The sequence below is a fragment of the Gavialis gangeticus genome, unplaced genomic scaffold (assembly GCF_001723915.1).
Source record: "Gavialis gangeticus isolate Ggan-Ray unplaced genomic scaffold, GavGan_comp1, whole genome shotgun sequence".
Classification (NCBI taxonomy): domain Eukaryota; kingdom Metazoa; phylum Chordata; order Crocodylia; family Gavialidae; genus Gavialis; species Gavialis gangeticus.
Window position 1 is genome coordinate 16,761,763 of NW_017729001.1, and position 21,479 is coordinate 16,783,241.

The 21,479-nt window shown below is 41.3% G+C and overlaps 2 protein-coding genes across 3 annotated transcripts in view; one reads left to right on the plus strand and one right to left on the minus strand.

Moving 5' to 3' along the window:
- Positions 1–130, minus strand: part of UFD1L (ubiquitin fusion degradation 1 like (yeast)) — a 19,536-nt gene extending 19,406 nt beyond the window's left edge. For both annotated transcript variants that reach the window (XM_019506957.1, XM_019506958.1), the window contains exon 1: positions 8–130. In XM_019506957.1, the coding sequence (XP_019362502.1) occupies positions 8–10 (3 nt within the window). In that variant the 5' untranslated portion in view covers positions 11–130. The remainder of the gene's footprint in view (positions 1–7) is intronic.
- Positions 131–549: 419 nt separating this feature from the next.
- Positions 550–20,314, plus strand: CDC45 (cell division cycle 45). Its single transcript, XM_019506960.1, has 19 exons — positions 550–685; positions 1,634–1,693; positions 1,977–2,069; positions 2,687–2,824; positions 3,360–3,503; positions 5,492–5,547; positions 6,079–6,127; positions 7,908–7,969; positions 9,688–9,738; positions 10,241–10,360; positions 10,883–11,014; positions 11,413–11,511; positions 11,972–12,133; positions 13,120–13,258; positions 14,477–14,560; positions 15,264–15,382; positions 16,161–16,237; positions 17,102–17,168; positions 18,512–20,314. The coding sequence occupies exons 1-18, from the start codon at positions 635–637 to the stop codon at positions 17,164–17,166; spliced, it is 1,701 nt and encodes a 566-aa protein (XP_019362505.1). The 5' UTR covers positions 550–634; the 3' UTR covers positions 17,167–17,168; positions 18,512–20,314.
- The last annotated feature ends 1,165 nt before the right edge of the window (positions 20,315–21,479 follow it).

Consider the following 21,479-nt stretch of genomic DNA (forward strand, 5'->3'; position numbering starts at 1 on the left):
CGCTCACCATCGTGGCGGCCGCAGCTCCGGCTCCTGCGGCCGAGGTGTCAGCAAGTGCCCAAGCAGGTCCGGCTACGCCGAAGCTTCAACCACGGGACTCCTTGGATGCTTGAACCCCCACCCGTCCGCACTACACTTCCCACAATGCCACGCGGCTGGAAAGGCACAAACGCCTTCGTGTCCGCCATTTTGGGTGAGGGCGGAAGGCCAACTCGACCTGAACAGCGCCCGACTCGACCTGAACAGCGTTTCGTCGATTTCGTTTTTCCCGTTTCGGGTCCTACTTGACTGTTTATTTTTTTTAATGCCCTGGGCTTTTCTCGGGGGCTTGTAAGAGGAGGGAACAGTGCCCTGCCCACACTAAAGATGGCGAAAGGGGCAAGGGACAGCTAAACTAAATGGCCGCTCTTCCAGCCCCCCGGGTTGGATTGGTCAGATCTCTATCACGTGATCACCTTTGCCCACGGCAATTGGTGGAGACTCTGGCCGAGCCAATCAGTACTGCGGGGGCCGGGCTTGCGAGGCGGGTGCCGAGGCTCGGAGGCCAATAGGGATAGACGTGATTTGGCGCCTGGTTTGAGTGCGGCGAGCAGGCGCCGGTAGCGGCACCGGCACCGACACCGACACCGGGACCATGTTTCTGTCGGACGTGCGCAAGGAGTTCTATGAGGTCATCGTCACCCAGGTGGATTCCACTTGCCGGGCCCGCCCCGGGGTCTCTAATTCCCTGAGCGACACGGGTCGTGTGTGAGGGGCGCTTCCGGGGGCTCCTTCGGGCCCCGTTGCACGTTACATTTATGGCGCGATGGATGTAAACCGGCCCCACGCGTGAAGTCCTTGTCACGCGATTAATGCTTCGTGGCGCGATCCCCGTCGCACACGCGGAGTCCTTCTCCCACCCCAGAAATGCCGGTCTGTGTCCGGCTATCGCAGTCAGCGCTTGTGACTGTAATTGAAGCGGGGGTCTCGGCAGCTTTCGTGGGACCCCGGTGGCAAGGCCCGCCCAACGCCCCGCGTGGAGGCAGTGCCTGGCGGTGCTCGCTGGCGCCCCCGTTAACCCGGGGCCGGTTTCCTGGCGGCGCAGTTGGACGTGGTAATAGAAGCAGCAGCTGTTTTCGGTCGTTTGTGTTATTCATCAGAGTTTTCTAGTTAGGCCCCTGCAGATTTGTAAACGGGGAGGGTTTGCCTGTTTGCAGGTTATTGCAAGCCAGATCCTTTTTTTTTTTTTTCCAGTAACATGTTATCAAGTCAATGCAAATATTATTTTACCCTTATGTGTATGCCGGTTTGTGTGTGTCCTATGGTCTGGCGTGCATTTCCCCTGGCCTGCGCCAAGAGGCTGAATTAAACAGCAAGAGCCAGTAATGTGCAGCGGACCACATGATCTTTGGCCAGTCCCTCTTTAATAATTAGTTGTCCCCTATCCTTATTTTTTACAGCCCTTAGACAAGCTCATGCTCTCATTCCCACTTTGTGTGTTAATGTGCTTGTTTGATATCACCTCTACCACGAGTCCTGATTCCTGTTTGACTTGAAAGATTTTAAATCTTATGTATAGAAACTGAAGTCGTTGGAAATGACTGGGATACGCATCAAGTATCATGTATTAATACTGTTTTCTAATGGTTTGCAGCGTGTTCTTCTTCTTATTGCTTCAGATGTAGATGCATTATGTGCGTGTAAAATACTCCAAGTAAGTGAATGTTTGTCCTTATTATATATACTGCTAACAGTGGAAAATATATGGGAAAGATTTTAATGAAGTGTGGAAAGGAAAGTGAGAGGGAAGTGTTAACTTTAGTTTTAAACATTCAGCGTTTTATTTATGCTTAACCCTTTTTCCTCCTACCATTCATGATGCTGGGATTTCATGATAATTCCTATTCAAAATCTTGCATGGGAGTATTTTTCAGAAATACCGTAACTGTTACTACTTTTCTTCATTAGCTAAACATTTCTTGTTTGCTTCTTTTTAGGCATTGTTTCAATGTGACCATGTACAGTACACTTTAGTTCCAGTGTCTGGGTGGCAGGAACTTGAAACTGCATTTCTTGAACATAAAGATCAGGTAAAAAAAAACGTCACCTAATGAGAGGGGTATGGGTGTGTGTGTTTAACATTGCCTCCTACTTATCTGTAATTTGAAGTGTCCTTTTTTCATGCCCAGTTCACTTCTAGGATCTTAGGTTGATATTTTTGTGGTTAGCTAAAATGATACTGAATAAAGTTAGGTGGATGATGGACAAATGCTTTGCATATTTCCCATATCCTGTTTTCATGTGCAACAGTCTCACCTAATTTAGCAAACTTTAACAAAAATTCAGCAAATGCTTCTGCTGTTTCAGTTACAGAATTTCTTTTGAAGTAAAACTTGCAAATGCCCCAATCTGTGCGTGGTTTAGATCATAAGGATCAAGACAAGTTTTGATTTTTATAAACTGAATTTGAATCCGTCTTCAACTGAGAGAATTGTGAGCATTCATTGTCTGTACAGTGAAAACTAAAAGTATATCCGTCTATAAAAACAGCCTTTATTTTTTCCCCCTCAGTTTCCTTAACCAAGCTGCCTGAAACATAATTGTGTACAAAGTTAAATACTTTGGAGGTAGAATAGTTTTGATAATTTCTTGGTTTTATTCTCCCACGTTACCTATTAAATTGGAGATGCCTTGTTTTCTTTTGCAGTTCAAGTATTTTGTTCTTATAAACTGTGGTGCCAACATTGACCTATTGGAGGTTCTGCAGCCTGAGGAGGACACCTTTTTCTTTGTTTGTGACACCCACAGGCCTATCAATGTAGTGAATGTTTACAATGACATGCAGGTAAATCCAATTGTCTAAGACGATATGCATTTTAAACTGGCTCACAGTATCCAGTAAGTGATCTATCATTTTTCTATTCCTTGCAACAAAGGTGGTCTAACACAGCACAGTAAGTTCACTTCTTCTAGATTATATTAGTTGGAGACTGTAAATAATATAACTTTAAATTATGAATGCTGAGATATTTATACTACAGTGCTAGACAGCTTCCATTAAACAAACATATTTTTCCCTGAAAATCTACATTCTGCTATGTTATTGGTGCTATAAATATAACCTTATTGATAAAGGAGAATAAACATTTCAATTTTTATTAATTCATAAGGGCAGAAGGTAGATCTTCTAGCTTGTCACTTGGGTTGATCACCTAATTCATATAAAGCAAAATCCTGGTGTCCTAGTAGGAACAGGTCAAATCCAGAGTGAATACATTAGTCTTCTATACTAAGAGGAACAACTAATAGATATTGCTAGGTTGGTCGAATATAAAGGGGTTTTTGGGTTTGACTTTTTTTTTAAATGCTTTTCTTCTTAGATTAAGCTGTTGGTTAAACCAGATGATGATCTTAACATTCCTGCCTATGATGATATCTTCAGAGATGATGAGGAGGAAGAGGAGGATTCTGAGAATGAAAGTGATGGGTCAGAACCTTCGGGGAAGCGCAAACGATTTGAAGAGGTATATTTCTTACAGCATTGTTCTGTGCAGGGAAGGGTGGAAATCTATATGTATACCCTGTTTTACAGAAAGTTTGATACTATTGCTTTGGTGTCATTTGCCTTTGAAACCCAAAGTGGATTGTTACAGAAGGTAAAATAAGCCCTATTATAATGTTAAAAAATAAGAAAATTGAAGGACTGTAGAACATCTTATTCTTAGATAGATGTGCATGGTTAGAGGTTAGGAGTATTTATCATTAACATAAATATATTTTTTACAAAAACATTTGGTAAAATAATTCATTTCAAGAAATTGAGGGTTTCAAAATAGCTGATAAACGTTTCTCACCCCTCTTATTTCCTTTGTGGATTAGATAAACAAGAAAGCCTATTTTGTTTATTTATGAATTGTTTCTCAACTTTGAGTGTCTTAGGCATTGAACTAAACTAGTAGAATAAATAAATTCTCTGCACTTGCAGAAGAGGTTGCTTCTTTCAAAAGCTGTTCTTTGAAAGAAATGAGATCAAGCTGCTTCGCCAGTGACTTCCAGTGGTTGGACTTCAAAATTTTGCCAGTGAACATGGATTTCTTGAATGTTTTGTTGTCTGTGGCTTTAGTAGATTATAGCAAATTTAGGCTAAACAGGTTGTCCTAATGTCACATTTTAAATAGGTTGGTTGAAACAAAAATCTATTTTACCTGAATTAATTGGTCTTAATTTTTTTTAATCCAGTTTCTGTACTGAAGCCAACTTTGTCTCCCTGTGAATCTCCAAGCCTTTGGACATATAGAAAGAAATAACTGTAGCTAAGCTATCATAACTTTGTCATTTGAAAATGCTCCAAGAAAAGTAAAACACGGGAGCAAAGTCTGTTTATTAAAACTTTATAATCATCTCACTGCAATGCGTCTACAAGACGCTACCTGCGCAGTAGCCTAATAACATTGCGCAGTACCATGTTGGGCAAGACGCATGCTAATATGCTACTTCACAGTAGTATTCAACTACTCGCTGCACAGTTAGCATCTGAAAAATCCCAATACTATGTATTGATTAGTACTTGGTTATCCAAGTACAGTAAAAGCTCTGTTATCTGACATCCCCCCGGGAATTGGAGATGCCAGATAACAAAATATGCCAGTTAACTGAGCGGCCTGAACAGGCGTCCTTGCCTGTTCGGGCCGCTGCTTCTCCCACCATGTCCGGGGCGTCGCTGCACCTCCCACAGGATCGCTGACCCTCCCACGGGCCCTGAGGGACAGGGAGGTGGACCCCGTGCAGCCTGCTATGCTTCAGGCCATGGGGGCTTGGCAGCACAGGCTGCTTTGCCTCAGGCCATGGGGGCTCAGAGAAACCAGAAGTGCCATGGTGGGCACTTCTGGTTTCTTTTTACGTTACAAGCTGGCATGCTGGTTAATAGAACGTGTTGGCTTGTAAGCTGTTGGTTAACGGAGCTTTTACTGTACTAAACTTAAGGCACAGTACTATGGCGCACTAATGAAAAAGTAGACACACCCAGTGACCACAAAACTCAAATGCTTTACTCTTGCTTTTACAGTGGCTATTCTACTTCTGATTACTTTTACAGTCCTGTCCAAGTTCTTGATCAGGCAGTATCCCTAAAAGACCTTCATTAGTGCTTCAATCTTTTGAGATGGTGGGAACTTTTTGGAGCGTGAAGGATCTGACCCAGTACTTCCAAGTATTAAGTGGTTATCAAAGTGTCAAATAAAGTCTTTCAGTTGATGCAATTGTAGTAGCTAAATCATGTAATAATTTCGTTGTAATAAGGTAGTGAATTAAATGTGTAACAAATGAACAAAATAAAATATATTCCTTTATTAAAGCTTGTTTTTATGGAAATATTTTGAAAAAGACTTTACATATCTGTAAAAATAAACTTTTGCAAAGCCTGAACATTAGATGCAATAGTTGTCAGTTCAAGTCTGAAGTAATTTATTTACTTGCTTACATCACATCTTTGGCATCTACCACCTGGCTGTAGGCTGTAGTGGAGAGAACAATGAAAAGACGAGAGAGGAGAGTGTGGGAAGCACGCAGGTATGTGCCAGCATTCTTTGTTGTTTATATTTTTCTTTCCCTTTTGGAAATCTTAATGTTGAGACCATGAAAGTCCTATTCTACACTGCTAATTCCATGAGATTTCATTCTTTTATACTTTATTCAGAAGGTGCAGGTTAATTATGCATAAGTCTGTATCTAGTAAAGACACTTGCTCCTTTTATTAGAAATAGTTAGTTGTAAATTTAACGTAGGGTCAAATTCTTGCCTTGGTTTACTCCCTGTTCAATCCAGTTAGAGACAGTGGGAATCCCTGGGTAGCTAATCAATTGGAAAAATAAAAAGAAATAGACTTTCATAATGTTGCTATTTCAACTTCAGTGTTGGAATTTTCATATAGCTTCTGTGTTGTTTTTTTGCCTGAGTTTCATATTTTTTCCTTGTCTATTGTAAATACAATATTTAAGGGTTACTTGACTCTCTTTGGTTTATGTAATGAACTTGAAAGAAGGGCAAGTTAATCACTTAAGAAAACATTTAAAAAAACAACAACTTTCTTCTCCCTTTCAGGCAAGAAATTCTCTTTGATTATGAGCAGTATGAATACCATGGGACCTCAGTAAGTTTTAAGCTGCTGTTTTTTCATTAAAAACAAACAAACAAGCTACCACAAAGAAAGTGTCTTCCTGTAATAAAAGAATAGGAGTACAGTAAAAGCTGTGTTATCTGGCATCTCCTGGGAACGGGGGACGCCGGATAACAAAATATGCCAATTAATTGAGCGGCCAGAACAGGTGTCCTTGCCTGTTTTGGGCCGCTGCTTCTCCTGCCACATCCGGGCCGTTGCCGCCCCTCCCGTGGGCCCCACGGGACAGAGGCAGGCCCCATGCAGGCTGTTTTGCCCTGGGCTGTGGGGGCTCAGCAGTGGAGGCTGCTTTGCCCCAGGCCATGGGGGCTTGGCAAAACCAGAAGTGCCAAGTGGTGGGCACTTCCAGTTTCACTTTATCTTACCAGCTGGCATGCCAGTCGATAGATCATGCTGGCTTGGAAGGTGCCGGTTAATGCAGCTTTTGCTGTATATTGACTATTTATTAAGTACTTCTGACTCAAGCTAACTTATCCTGCATCAAGATATTGCATGTTCTAAGGGTGTACAAAGCAGGCTGTATTCGATTTGGATTTAGCCTGAATCGGGGACAGTGTTTCAATTTAGTTGATTTGGATTGTTGGCCTGATTCGATTCAGCTGAATTGAAATCTGAAGATTCAGTGCTGATTCAAAGAATCAGTGATTCAGCCATAGACACAGCTTTAAATGTTTTTTTCTACATGCCTCAAGGTACCAGGCGCAGCTCGTGATCACTGCGATACTGGGGTGGATGGAGCATCGCACAGGAGCACAGGGGGCCCCCCGCTTGCTTGGCGGTGAACCCAAAAGTGGACTGGAAATAGTTCCAGTCCACTTCCAGATCTGCCGAGGAGCACACAAGGGGGGGGGTCCCCCTATGCCCCCCGCCCCCCTAGCTCAGCAATCGGCCATGGGGGGGGGACCCCCAGCGCACTCCCTGCGTGGACTGGAAATACTTCTGGATCTGTTGCCAAGCGCGCTGGTGACTCTCCCGTGCTCCTGTGGGATGCTTCATGCACCCCAGCATCGCAGCATTCCCGAGCCGCCTGGTACCTTGAGGTATGTAGAAATAACATTTAAAGCTGTGTCTATGTCCGAATTGTCAAATCTTTCTGAATTGATGTGGAAGGTTCCAATCTGATTCGGAGAGATTAAAGGGTCTCCTGATTCGATTCTGATTCGGAGATTTGGCCACCGAATCTCTGCCGAATCGAATCAGTGACCAAAGCTTTGCACACTTCTAGCATATTCTATTTAGTAGTAGAAGGGAAATAGTGGTTCTTTGTTCTAGAGTCACCTGGAAGTTTCTAAATTTAAGATGCTGTATGATGATCTTTAGTGCTTGGTGGGGCCTGTCCTTTGAAGATCTAATCTGATTATGCTCACACATGCATGTTACTCAGTTTAATTTTCAAATTAGAGGGGCCAAGTAGTTTGAGATTTGTACCTTTTATATTCAAGGGTTATAGACTTGTGAAATCTAAACTGTAGATAACTAAATTGTTCTTTCTGGAAACTAGCAGCTTATCAGAATAATTAAAAATTTTTGTGAAAAGTAGTATATATATGAAAGCATAATTCTTTTTCAGCAGCGTAACGCATATTTCCTTTGATATCTTGGGAAACAGGACGCTGGAATTCTTGGATTTGAACCTACCTCTAAAAGAAGCTTTATTATTGAGCTGGTGCTTGAGAATAACACTTCTGCAGCTTGTTTTTAATGTGAGACTAATGTTATGGTTCCTCATCTATTTGTCTTTTTCCCCCTGTAGTCTGCCATTGTGATGTTCGATTTGGCATGGAAAATGTCTAAAGACTTGAATGACATGTTGTGGTAAGTAGCCCCGTTATAGTGCTAATGTTCACTGTCCCTAGTAAATAATGGGCCAGACATGCAAAATTTCTAAATGGTATTTATATTCAGTACTAGCCAATTGCCCATCAAGAATGACGGGGGTGGGGTGGGGGATGACTGGGGTGGAGTACCACCACCTAACACCCCATGCTGACACTGTTCTGTCTCTTGCAGGGAGCAGAGTGGGGGAGCTGAGGCTAGCACTGCTGGCCTCAGCTCCCCCACCCTCTGTCCAGTCCTTGGCGGCACTCCCCCCACATTTGAAGCGCTCTGATTGGCTGTTTCCATTAGCCAATCAGAGTGTGAGTAAAGCGTTAGAGACAGAAAGACTTAGGCTTTTATAATATTAGAATTATTGCAGAGTATATGTATGTATTTAGATATACATAGATTTTTTGTGTGTGAATGTGATTAGAGATGGGTTCCTCCATTGAAAATTTGGCTATTGTACTTCAACAGAAACTTGCTACGTGGATCCATTGAAACTATTCCTTTGGCCACCTGTCTAATTAATTCTGCCTGGTAGAAATACAGTTACTTGATCCATTGGTTACATTCATATCTATTTAACTAATATGTACTGCTGCAGCACCCTGGCTGAGAATCACTGCAATAGTAGTAGGGCTGCACTGATAAAGATTTTCTTGGCCAATACCGATGGCAGATTATTAACCAGCGATATTGGCTGATACTAATCCAGTAGCCAATTTAAAGGAATGCAGTGTCCAGCTGGTAAGTCTGTGAAAGGGAAGGAGAAGGGGCTGGGGCAGGGTAGACAGTGAATGGACCCTGGAAGTGGGGCGGAGTTGCAAGTGGCTTGTCTGGGGTGCACGAAGTGGGTGGGGGTAGCTCCCCTCCTCTGCACGCACCCTCCAGGTGAAGTATGGGGGGCATGTGCCCCCTGGACTTGCATGCGGGGCGAGGGCAAGTTGTCTACTTCTAGGCCAGGGGCTGCACCAGCCTCTTCCCAACAGGGGGGCCAGGGCAGGTGGGAGCAGGTGGCGGCGCTGAGAGGGGGTGGGCTGTAGGCACCCCAAAATTCCCCATAGTCCCCACTCCAAGCACTGCGCCCAGCCTCCCTGCCAGGAAGAGGCCAGCACAGCCCTTGGCCCTGAGCCCACAGTAGGTAGCCCATCCTCACCCCACACACAAATCTGAGAGGCACATGCCCCCCCCATGCCATCCCCAGAGGTGTGTGCAGCAGCAGGGAGCTGCCCCACCTCCCTGGGGTCCACTCCCCACTGTGACTGGGCAGTGCATACCCCTGCCCCAGCCCCTCCCTCACCATGGGGGCCTCAATCTGACCACACAGACTCACGCCCACCCCTTGCCTTTCACACATGCCCCTTTCCCCACAGACTTATCAACGGGACACTGCTCTCCAAGCTGCCAGGCTACACTCCAGGCCCCATGCATGGTGGCTGTGTGCATGCACACAGCATTTATCAGCGACATTATCGGCTTCTCTGGCCAAAAAAGCCGATTGCCGATGATGTTAATTTTCCTTTTATTGGTGCCAATCCAATATGCAACTGGTATGCAATAGGTATTAAGTTAGTACAGAACTGTCTTGACATCGGTTGTACACAAATCTTATTTAATGTAGCAGACTCCTCCTCTACAGTGTCTGTAAGATTAACTTTTATATGCTGGACTAAAGTCTTTTTCCTATCTGACTATATTTTTTCCACTTTTAGGTGGGCTATTGTTGGGCTAACAGACCAGTGGGTTCAAGATAAAATCACTCAGTAAGTTGTCTATTTGTCTTTGTTGAAATAAGTAATAGAAATTGTGATGCATGTTAAACAACCTACACTTGGAATAGACTATTGAATATCTTAATGAATGTATGTGGAGTTGCTGAGATCGTAAGGAAGCAGTGATTAATGGTGGGACACTGGAAGGGTAACTGATAGCCGTAACTTTGATTAAAGGAAAAAATGCAGTTCACCCTGTACTCCTGAGCATTTTCTTGCTTATTTTTCTCTTTAAAATTTGGAAGCATTTCATCTTCTGTGTGTGTGTTTTATTTATTGATTATTTTTTCGATGTACTACCGAGTATCAAAAAAACCTTAAACACTTTTTGCAAAAATCTTTTAAAAAATTGGTTCTCATTTTTGTGAAGTTGACTAGGCATTGTGTAGCTCTCAAGGAAAAGTTTTTGCAGTAGATAATAGAAATGGACATCTGAAGGGAAAAAAAGTAAAGTGACTCTTGTGTATGGGTTGTCTTTTTTTTTTTTTTAAAGAATGAAATATGTGACCGATATTGGAATCCTACAGCGTCACGTGTCACGGCATAATCATCGCAATGAAGATGAAGAGAACTCCCTTTCTGTTGATTGCATGAGAATAGCATTTGAATACGAGTATCCTTGCCTAAAATTAGACATTAACTTTATGCTGATCTATAAATATCCAGGAGTTTAAATAAAATAAACAATAGAAAAACCCTGATGTGACAGATTCAAGGCCTCATCTAGGAAGAAGAAACTTAAGTTTCCCTTTGTGCTAGGAAATATGTTCCTGGGGAAAAAAATGGTGTTGACACAGAGATATGCCCATAATGACTAAAGTTCCTCAGTGTAATTTTTGGAAGGTTTAATTGTGTTACTTCAAATCGGTGTTGTATGAAGTATGTGGGTACACTTTCTAAGTTGATATGCAAACACAAGGGAAAGAATGATGGCTATACAAGCATATTCACTGTGTTGAGTTGTTATATACACCTGGAACTCTATTCTAATGGGATAGTTAATAAAAAGCAATTAGGCCTGGTGAAGGTGGAAAATAGGGAAATTAAGACTGCTAATTAAGGTAATAACTAACTTACTAAGTTTTAAAGCATGTACATCATAATTATTTTCCCTAATTTCTGTCCACACCTTCAGTCTGTGCTTGGCCCTTTATCAGCATTGGTCCCTGTATGAAAGCCTGTGTAACACTTGTTATACATCTGCCAGTCTAAAGCTTTGGTCTGTTCAAGGGCAGAAGAGACTACAGGAATTTCTGGCTGATATGGGGTAAGTTATGAGGATCAACTGGGGAAAAGAAAAAACGCTTTTTCCATAATATTAGGTGTGTGAAAATGCTGAGATCCTAATAATGTCATGGTCATAACTGCTCACCTCAAAACTTAATTAAATATGAAAATGGCACTATGGGCAGATAACGTTACCTGTGCTTTGCTTAGCCTGCTGTACTCTTTCATTCAAGCAAGACATTTTTAGCTATTGAACTGAATTTAGTAGTTGATCAATGAAGTGATCCCCATCCTTCTTGCAGTATTTTATGTAGATGAACACAGAAGTGCTTTTAATCTAGTGTTAATGGAAAGAAACTGTTTCTGTGCTTGGAATGCAGGTAATTTAACTGTTCATCCCTAAATGTGCACAATGATGTATTTTTTTCCACATTGTAGGTTGCCTTTGAAGCAGGTGAAACAAAAGTTTAATTCCATGGACATGGCCTTGAAGGAGAACCTGCGGGACATGATTGAAGAATCTGCTAACAAATTTGGGTAACATTTTTTTAAAAAACCCAACCTTTTTAAGTACCCAGATTCAGTTATTTTCAAACCTTTCAGCTGCTGTGATAGTATAGATAATAAATACATAGTAGTTTTATTTTTCCAACTTAACAGCCTGGAAAAAGTTGACCTGACTTTAAAAGGCACTTTGACACAGTAGGGCTTCTAGGCACTTTCCCATTATTGCAGCATTAGACTTAGAACTTCTAACTCCTAGTGCTATCCTCTGTCCAAATCATTTGTGAAGTTGTTTCTTAAGTTTCAAGTGGATGTCACAGCTTGTCTCAGAAGCCATACATAATTCTAAAGTAAATACATGCAGAAATAGAGATAATTTACTATTATAGGCTAGCCAGAAAAGTTTAGTTGAAACTTTAGCTTTCTTTGGGGGTGACCAGTGTTAATAATTAAAATGTTATAATAACTGTTTTGATTTGATCTACTTTTACAGAATGAAAGATTTAAGAGTGCAGACTTTCAGCATTCACTTTGGTTTTAAGAATAAGTTTTTAGCAAGTGACATAGTGTATGCAACGGCTTCTCTAATGGAGAATATAGAGAAGGAGGAGCCTGGAACTGCTAGTTTTATCAAGGCTTTGGACAGTCTCTCCAGGTACAGTGTATATGTGCTCTCCATCTCATCTTGTCTAATTTTGGCTAAGTACAGATATTTGGGGGCGTTAGGGGGAGATTAATTCGATTCAAAATGGCTGCCCGAGATCAGGTAAGTCAGGATGGGTGGGAGGGGGGCGGGCTGGCTAGCTGACGCGTTGGGTGTCCAGCAGACTGGAGGGGATTGGGGTCTCCTGGGAGATAGGGAGGCAGGTGTGGCCTGTGGGTGGGGAGGGAGGAAGGCACAACCTGCGAGGGGTGGGGGGGTGGCACAACCCATGGGTGGAATGGGGCAGGGTTCTCCCCAGTGAACCTCTACCCACATCTCTCCCCCTACCAGGATTTACTTGCTCAGCTCTAGCAGCAGCAAACACTGATAAAAGCAGCTGCACCCAGAGTAGCTGGTGGGATGGGGGTGGAGAGTGCTGGCTGGGGGGAAGATCAAGGGGCCAGGGTGCAAAAAATAGACCAGTGCAGGGGAAGGGGAGAGTGAAGAAAGCATCCCCAGCATTGCGGCCAGTGGCTGGGTTTTCCTAGCCCCGGTGCTGTGCAGGGGAAGTGGACAGAAGTTCAGTGCACTGGTTTGACCTAAATTGAATGAGTCTGATACTGCATAGATCCAGATTTATCTTAAACTAGGTTCTGCAATTTTTAAGCTGGTTTGTGTGGATGGAACTTCTGTTCAGTTACAGGTTTAGACTGATTGTCGGTCACTGACCGGGTGTGTAAGTGTAAGGTTGCCACTGGGACAAGCTAAGTTTAAATCAGGCTGCTGTTTTGGACCCAATTTAACCTCCTGAATGTCTGTAGTTAGCCTTTGTGTTTGTGTAATTAAGGTTGAGTTTGACTTTAAAATACTCTAATAGCAGAATCAAAGTTAATCCCTTTATGAATAGTTTCGAGAAGCAACTCGTGAGATTTATTTATGTATTTATTTAGTTATTTATTAATGAAATAATTTCTCTTCCTTCCTTTGCTCTACCATAGGAGTAACCTGGAGAAGCTGTACCACGGTCTGGAACTAGCCAAAAAGCAGTTACGCGCCATTCAGCAGACTGTGGCCAGCTGTATCTGTACCAATCTTGTAATATCTCAAGGGCCTTTTCTCTATTGCTGTCTCATGGAGGTCAGAATTTTGTTGGTTCTATATTGGACTTCTTGTTTAGTAAAACTGTGATTCCTAAGTGGCAAGCTGTTAAGAACATTTGACTAGAAAGTCTGAAATAACTTAGTTTTCTGTATTGCATTGGCTGGCCTACATCTTCCCCTGAATGTTCCCCTTTGTAAAAATTGGTAGTTTGGGGGGTTCTGGTTTAACATGCAAATTAGCATGGTGATTAATCCTTCTAGGGTGCATCTACATATGCAAATAATCCAGGAGCAGTTTCTAGAGGAAAGTACTCTGGAGTAAACTCTCCTGGGCATGCATCTACTTGTGCAGGGATGTTGGAGCAAACTTGCTGCTCCAGCAGCAGACTGCTTCCATTGCCTGTGACCCTACACCAGGCCCCTGCAGCGGCCAGGGGGAGCTCTAGGCTCCCCCTGGGTACTAGCCACTGGCAGGTAGTACCAGGCCAGGAAACAGCTGTCTCCGGGCAGGGGCTGAGGCATTGTTCCCACCCAGGGTCTGGTGATGAAGCCTGCCCCAGCAGCAGGCAGCTCCCAGAAGCAGGGAACAATGTCCTCCTGATCCCAGCAGCAGGAGTTCCCAGCCGCCATTTCGTAATTGCAGGGTCAGGGCTGGGAGATGAGAATCTCTCAGCCCCCGTTCCCCAGTCATGAAGCTGGGGCTGGGAGCTCCCTGCTGCCAGTGTAGGGGGACTTAGTCCCTGCCTGGACTCCAGTGGCGGAGCCCACCCTGGCAGCAGGCAGCTCCCCAGGACAGGAAGCAATCTCCCACCCGCTTTTGTTTGGCTGACCAGGAGCACATTTACTCCTAGTCGGGTGTCTACATGTGCACTACTGTGCAGTAACTAATCAAAAGTAAATTTGCTACTTGCCTTTGCAGGTAGCAAATTTACTCATGATTAGAGCAATTTACTGTGCAGTTAGCATCTGCATGTGTAGATGCAGACATTTACTGCACAGTAAATTGCTGTACTGCACAGTAAAGCATCTCGTGTAGACATGCCCTTAGAGTCTTACCTTGCATAGTTTAGGCAAGGTTCCTTAATCTTCCCATTTTATATGAAAACAAATGGGGCTCATTTAATGGAAATGTTCCTAGAGTGACATGCAGCTTTTAAAACTGCTGGTCATTCTAAAGATGAAATAGACCAGAGAAAGCAATGTCCTTAGGTGTAACTTAATTAATAATACTTTTTTTTTTTCTCCCCCACTTAAGGGCACTCCAGATGTGAAGTTGTTCTCCAGACCAGTATCTTTGTGCCTGCTCAGTAAATATTTACTCAAGTCGTTTATTTGCTCTGTAAGTTTACAAGCTTGTAATTAGCTAAGTTTTGGACTGAGTACATAGTTACCATTCTTCTGTGGATTATTTATTAAATGGATTATTTAAGTACTAAATTTTTCAAGTGACCTTTTTCAGCTAACGGGCTGTTTAGATAGCTTTTGCACCGGTATACAAATTCTGTCATTGAGAAGATCCCAATCTTGGGATCTGCTGAACTGGAAATAGCTCTTTGTAGATCTTGACCCTTCTGATGCTCTGCAGTATATCACAGTAATTATTAAAACAACCAACTTGCCCTCTGTTGATTAAATAAATGTCTTTTTAGTTGTACCTTATTTATTGCCTGAGGCACACTTGCATCACTTAGCTTTCTCTAACCAAGTGATTCTCAACTAGGGTACTGTAGCACCCTAGGGTGCCTTAAGGTCCTTTCAAGGGTGCCATGCATTTTAGCACTCTTAGATATGCAACCATGATTCATTTGGTGAACCCAGAGGTTTCAAATAGGAATCCATCGTGTTACAAACATTCTAACCTGTTGTGGTCTTTGAGTTCTTTGCAACAGAAAAACTGGTCTATTATTTTTCTGTCGTCAAAAAAAGAGTGAAAACTAAGAGCTGGAATTTTTCAAGGCGTGCCTTGGGTCCAATGAGGAGTGCCTCAAGTCTAAAAAGCTTGAGAACCATTGGTCTAACCAAAAGGACTTTCTGCTTTCTAGACAAAAAATAAGCGCTGTAAATTGCTGCCATTGATCGTGGCAGCACCCATGGATGTTGAGCAGGGAACAGTGATCATGGTGGGGATTCCCCCAGAGACAGAAAGCTCTGACAAAAAGAAGTAAGTTTTTTTTGCTATGTCTCTTCCCTCAAAAGCATTTGTAGACTTAACCTGCCTTCTATGTAAGCATATTTGAGCTAGAGCTATTAGTTTAATAGTAAATATGTTTATCTTAATGGTGGTTTAAAGACTAACTGTACATCCTTAAAATATTGCTTGCTATAGGCATCTAACTTTTTGAATGAAAGGTGACACAGTCATGTTGCTTAGCTGTTACAAATTTGTTTTCTGACTCTTTGTTCACTTACATTGAACAACACATTCTTTTTATGATATATAAATACCAGTCATCATCATGATGAAGATTAGAAGCAGCAAATATTTTTGTGCTGTTTAAGACTTGATTTTTTTTTCTGACTGTAAACTGTGTTTCAGGTGCTTGCTTAGTAGGCCATTTGCCATTGAGAAACTTAAGAAAAATATCCACATTAGAATAAGCAAGAGTTGTAATCAGGTGTTGCTTTTATAATTTAAAGGAAAAGTCTCATTGGGTTTTTGTGGGGATAAATCAAGTATTGTTGCTTTTGCTGACTAGAGCATGTATACTATGACTGCACCCTTATAGGAGATTATATCTCTTGAACCAGGCATGTTGCTTGTGAAGGAGAAAATATATTTTTATCTCGTATGTCTCATTTGAGAAGTTAATAACTGCTCTGTTAATTTAATGGTGTTGGTTGTAGCTATGTTGGTCTAAGGACATAGGCAAGAACCTCGTCTGTTAATTTAGTGACCTATATATTTCCTAATGTGTAGTGGGTGTGGTTTTTTCTCTTAGCTTTTTTGGCAGAGCATTTGAGAAGGCAGCAGAGAGCACACATTCTAGGACTTTACACAACCATTTTGACATGTCTAGTAAGTCATTTTACCTTTTGTATTCACTTGTGGCATTTTACTAGGATTTCCTTTAGGGGTCACTATTCTCACTGTTTTAGCTATGAATCCCTAAGATATCTTGACCATTTTAGGAACTGAATGTTGCTATGAGCAGCTTTATTAACACGTGCTCTGAATGCCACCCCTGGTGGACAGGGTAGCATGCAAGTGTGCAGTGCAACACATTTTCTGTAATGTAATACACAATCCAGAATATAGCACTGTAGCCATTTTTGTTTCTCATTTGGAATCTTGCATCTTTACTTAAAAGTAAAAAAACTACTAGCTGGAATTTTATAAACCTCTTAATTTTAGAGAGAAATACTTTTTAATTGGAATAGTAATTTTTTTTCTACCAAAGCTCCTGGATATACAATAACCAATTATAATTATGTGCAAGTTTTCTGTAGACTTACATGCATCAGTGTCTTTACGATTTATTTGGTTTATTCAAGTGTGAGATGAAAGTCATACAAAAGTACAGGGATTTCATATCCTTTTATTCAAAGAACTTGTTTTGAAACACAAAGACTGGGAAAGTTTAGATGTTTTTCAAACTGAAAATTATGACCTAGTTATGTTAGGTGGTGTCTGGAGAAAAACTAGAGTATGTTTCATCCACTGATTTAAAAATGGTGATTGTATTAAATAGTGAGAGCCTGAAACTTTGAAATTCCTTACATTTTGGTTTAAGGTACAATCAGCTAGATATTTCAATGTTGCCCAGATCTTTTATTTCTCTCTTTAAAGTTGATTGGAATTATTAAGTAATATTTGTAGTGTGTGAGTTTTATTGCATCTGGAACTTGTCTGCTGTACTAATAAGAGCTTTAATTGTTTTAGTAATTGAACTGAAAACTGAAGATAGGAGCAAATTTCTGGATGCACTTATTTCTCTCTTGTCTTAATGGTAAGAACCCATATAGTTGTAGTAGTGTCTCAGTGTACTGATTCCCCAACTGGTGGTCCATAAGGCCTTTACAAATGACTTACAAATTGTCACAGGAATGTCCTCACTTCATTACTTTTTTTAATTTTAAGTTTAATATGGGTGCATAATGATTGATAAAACAAGTACCCTAAATACATGAGATGAAAAAATGTTATGCTCTGAAAAGATTTCTTGCGTGGTCACCATCTTGAAACTCTTTAGTTATAAATTTTAGGTGAAGTGCTTTAAAACAAATAACATTGTATGTTGATTCAACAGTTAAGTAATGTGCCTTTTATAAACCTGATAGAATACCAACTTGATTTAAAAACAAAGAAACACTACTTTATAGCTGCAACTTTTATTTTTTCTGAGAGACTTACTTAAGCTCTCCGTATCTGTCAAATATTTTCTTTTGTGGTAGTTTGCAGGGTTTTAATCAGGAAAGGGAACAGGCTACTTCTGTTTTGAAACACTGACAAAATCCAAAAGATTAAAAATCAAGGTTGATGCTCTGTCCTTGTCTTGTCACTTTTTAAAAAAATTTTATTATTATTCATAACAATGTACTTAAGTTCAGGACACAATCTTGGCCGTAGGGGTTCATTTCCTGCATTTGCATATCTGTTATAGCCTTAATATGGTATAAATATAATTAGCATTTGTTATGGCCTGCCTTGATGGCACATGGGTTTTTGTTTGGAATAAGGTTGGGACTCCTTAACTTTAGGTATGTCAATAAACTTTTAGAGCACAACTTCATATGTCCTTGTAGGATATGCTGTTCATAAGTAGACAACATAATCACATAAAACTTTTATTCAGTTTGAGACTTAACATTGAGCATTTGTGATTCATTTTCAGTGTTTTATTTGTTCAATTTATACAGGTAGTGTTTATTTTAGTGGTCAGTTAAGACCTGGTCTACTTGTTCTCTTCTGAAATTTCTTAAGAACTGTCTTATAACTAATCTGGGTAACGTGGTGACAGGTGGTGGCGTTAAGGCACAACTAACTCTCAGCTAGCTTGGCTCCCGCTGAACAGCACAACAGTGTCAACCTCAAAACATTTAGAAATATCTGGGTAATTGTTTAGGGACATGGAAAATATTGCTGTAGATATTGGCTATAAAGGATTGTCATCTAAATCCTCAAATAACCCCTGTTCCTCTGTTTTGACCACTTTTTTATTAAATATTGTTCTTGTATTGATGTATTGTAAACAAGAGAGGATTTTCAGATGTGCTAAATGGCTTTCTAATGCATGTTGAGAAATGATCCTCAGCAGTCACCTGTGAGATAACTGACTCTTCCCCTTTATAGATGTAAAAACTGAGACATGAGATTGAGACTTGCCCAAGGTCACACAGTGATAGATATCAGACTAGAACCCTGGAAGTCTACATGAATTATGTATCCTGCTTCATCGAACATCAGATACACAGTATATGGTTTTCTGTTCTTTCTTGTTCAAAAGTATGAACCAGTGGGTTACCAGCTGGTATTGTCACTTGTTAGACCATCACCAGTCAATGGTTTTCAAGACCACTTTTGCTGCCCTGCTGCACGTCAGTCTGGCTTTGGTTTATCTTCTGCCTTCATTCCATGAAGATGCACTTTGGCTTTGTGAAACAGCCGAAGGACCAAATGGGCAGAATGTCCTGCAGATGTCCCCCATACCTTCAGGGTTTGCGGTGTTTATAACTGTAATGCCTTGTCTTGTTGTCTTCCTATATATTTTGGAAAAGGCATGGACTCCATTCTTTGTCTCTCGGGTAGACAAAAGATCACCTTAAAAAAATAACAACCCTCCAACTAAAAAACATTTGTTTACCCATACCCTCCTGATAATAAGAGGTAATAGGCACTGCTACTTGGATCCTGTAGTTTTAGGCTTTCAGATAAGTAGGAGCCGAAAGAAACAGTACTTATGAAGTAGGTTTCTATAACAGTTCTTGATAATCCGGGGCTCTTCTACATGTTTCTGTGCCGATATTGATGTTAATAAGTTTATAATACTGCCATTCAACTGATCTTTTTTTAAATATGTGTGTGTTAAAAAGCTAAGGATAAATTTATCTTGTGTATATTTATAGAGGGAGCTCAGCTGGGTAAGGAGAAGAAAAATGGATCCAGGAACTGGTGTGTCTGCCTAGCAAGTCTGAATAGCACAGGGATATCTATTAAAGAGAGGGTGCTTTGTTACAGAAGTTGGTGGGTTGTTTCTTTTTTTATTTTAAATGTAGGGGAGGGCTCCAATCAGGTGTCCAGTATATTGAGATTTGACAAACAACCAGAATGTAGCTCTTCATATTTTCACTTCATGGAAGTAATAGTTCTGTGAGGCATGGTTTTAGGATTAAAGGTCTCATGCATCCAAATACTGAACAACCACAAGTACTAAAGGAAAGCATTGCTGGTCTGTAGTATTTATATGTTGTTACAAGCACCTCCTGAAGGAGACTTCCATCCCAATACCATTTCCTTAGTCAGTCATTCTGGTATTGTACTGTCAGTTATAATATGGCTTTGGGAATGGTATTCTAGAAGTTGAGTTTGTGATGCTCATGCGTAGCTTCTGCAGTATTTGGATATTAATTCAAATTAATTAGTTCAATCTCAGCTGCTTTCCAGGGTAAAGCCCCTCAAGCTGAGTCCTAGATGATTTTAGCCATGTGAAAGCTTTATTGAGCAGCAAAGCAACTAAATTATCTGTTTTATATTCAACAGTATCAGACATAACTTAAGGGATAAACATCTAAAAGTAAATTATAAGGACATAGAAAAAGTATCTGATGATAGCTATATTCAGATCATCTAATGCAGTTCTGCATAAAGCTTTTACTTCTTGTATTAAAGCTGCTGTTTTATTTTTTCTGTGTTTGGGGGTATATTTTAAAGGCTTTTTCTTTTTCTTTCAATTTTTGCTTGGATTCATGTGATTTTTTTTTTTTTAAATGTCTTTTCTTGTATATTGAGCATGTAAAGATTTTGTTGTCTATGTTCTGCCATATTTTGTACAGATTTTTTTATATAGTTTAATTTGAAATTAATGGGATTTTAGATGTAGCCAGCATAACATTTTTACTTGTATTTCACATCAAATAAAGTTGTTTTAATACTTCATCTTGTTCTATCAATTTCATTTACTTGCCAGATTGCAGTAGAATGCTATTACTGCAAAAAATAAAGCAATGTCTTTTTTAGTCCTGCATGTTTATTTTTATTATCCAAAATGATCTATTAATATAGCCTTTATCAGCATACTTTTTGGTTATGTGTCTAGTGTAATTCTATGTTTAATGCAGTGATATGTAACCTGAATGCTACAGCATCCTGAGGCATTTTGAAATTTTTCTAAGGGTGCTGTGGGGTGCCATACAATGTTAGCACTGTTAAGTGTGCAAACTTGATTCACAAGATAAAATCTAGATGTTTCAAATAGGAATCTATAGTGTTAAAAAATAAGTTTACTGAGAGGTACTTTGAGTCTAAAAAAGTTCAGAAGCACTGGTTTAATATTATGCTGTGTCCCAGGGAAAGAGAGGGAAGAAGTAACAAGGAATACTCACTGGCAGCAGGAGACGCAGCACAGCAGGGGCGGAAAGAAGAGCCCACGCGGCTTGTCAGCCACCTCTTTATCCAATTAAGGCCGGCCGGTGCCATCAGCCCCAAACGCCGGCCGGCAGAGATAAAAATGGCGGCTGATGCCGCAGAGGGAGGAGGCGAGAGTAGTGAGAAAGGGGAGCTGCAGCCACCTCTGGGAGGGAAGAGGATCTTCCCCATGGGCAAGAAGGGAGCCACACCAAAGGGAAAAGACCCCGGGAGAGCCCTGAGGGGGTTACAGTTGGGGCGGGTGTCGCCGCCAGTCCCGGTCAGGTTGACTGGAGAACGGGAGTGAATCCCGGAGGCGACAGGCCATGAGAAGAGCATCCCCAAGCTAGAGCAATGGGAAGGATAGTAAGGGGACAAGGGCGTAGCCACGTCAGCTAGTGGCTCATCACTTTAGTGTTTTGTTGACGCATTTCTGTTTGGTTGCCCTGTGCAAAGGGGGAGAGCAGAAGGTACTGGGAGTATCCCCGAGGAACAGGACCAAGGGAGACCCTCAGAAGTTTTTTTGTGTTTCCCCTAAGAAGGGGTGGAGGCAGGGAAGACAGAGGGGGCAGGCCCGCATGGGCGAACCTGACCACAGGTGACGAGCTCACAGCCGTCAAGCCGTGAGACATGACTCCACAAGACGGGACGAGGCCGACGGAGGGACAACTCACACAAGGCGGCGTGAGGCCAGGGT

What these genes read in the sequence shown, in the direction of transcription:
- CDC45 (XM_019506960.1), top strand. Translation starts at nt 635, where the DNA reads ATGTTTCTGTCGGACGTGCGCAAGGAGTTCTATGAGGTCATCGTCACC. An exon ending in ATGAATACCATGGGACCTCA is followed by an intron (nt 6,128 to 7,907) that starts GTAAGTTTTAAG and finishes TTCCCCCTGTAG; the next exon opens with TCTGCCATTGTGATGTTCGA. An exon ending in GACTTGAATGACATGTTGTG is followed by an intron (nt 7,970 to 9,687) that starts GTAAGTAGCCCC and finishes TTCCACTTTTAG; the next exon opens with GTGGGCTATTGTTGGGCTAA.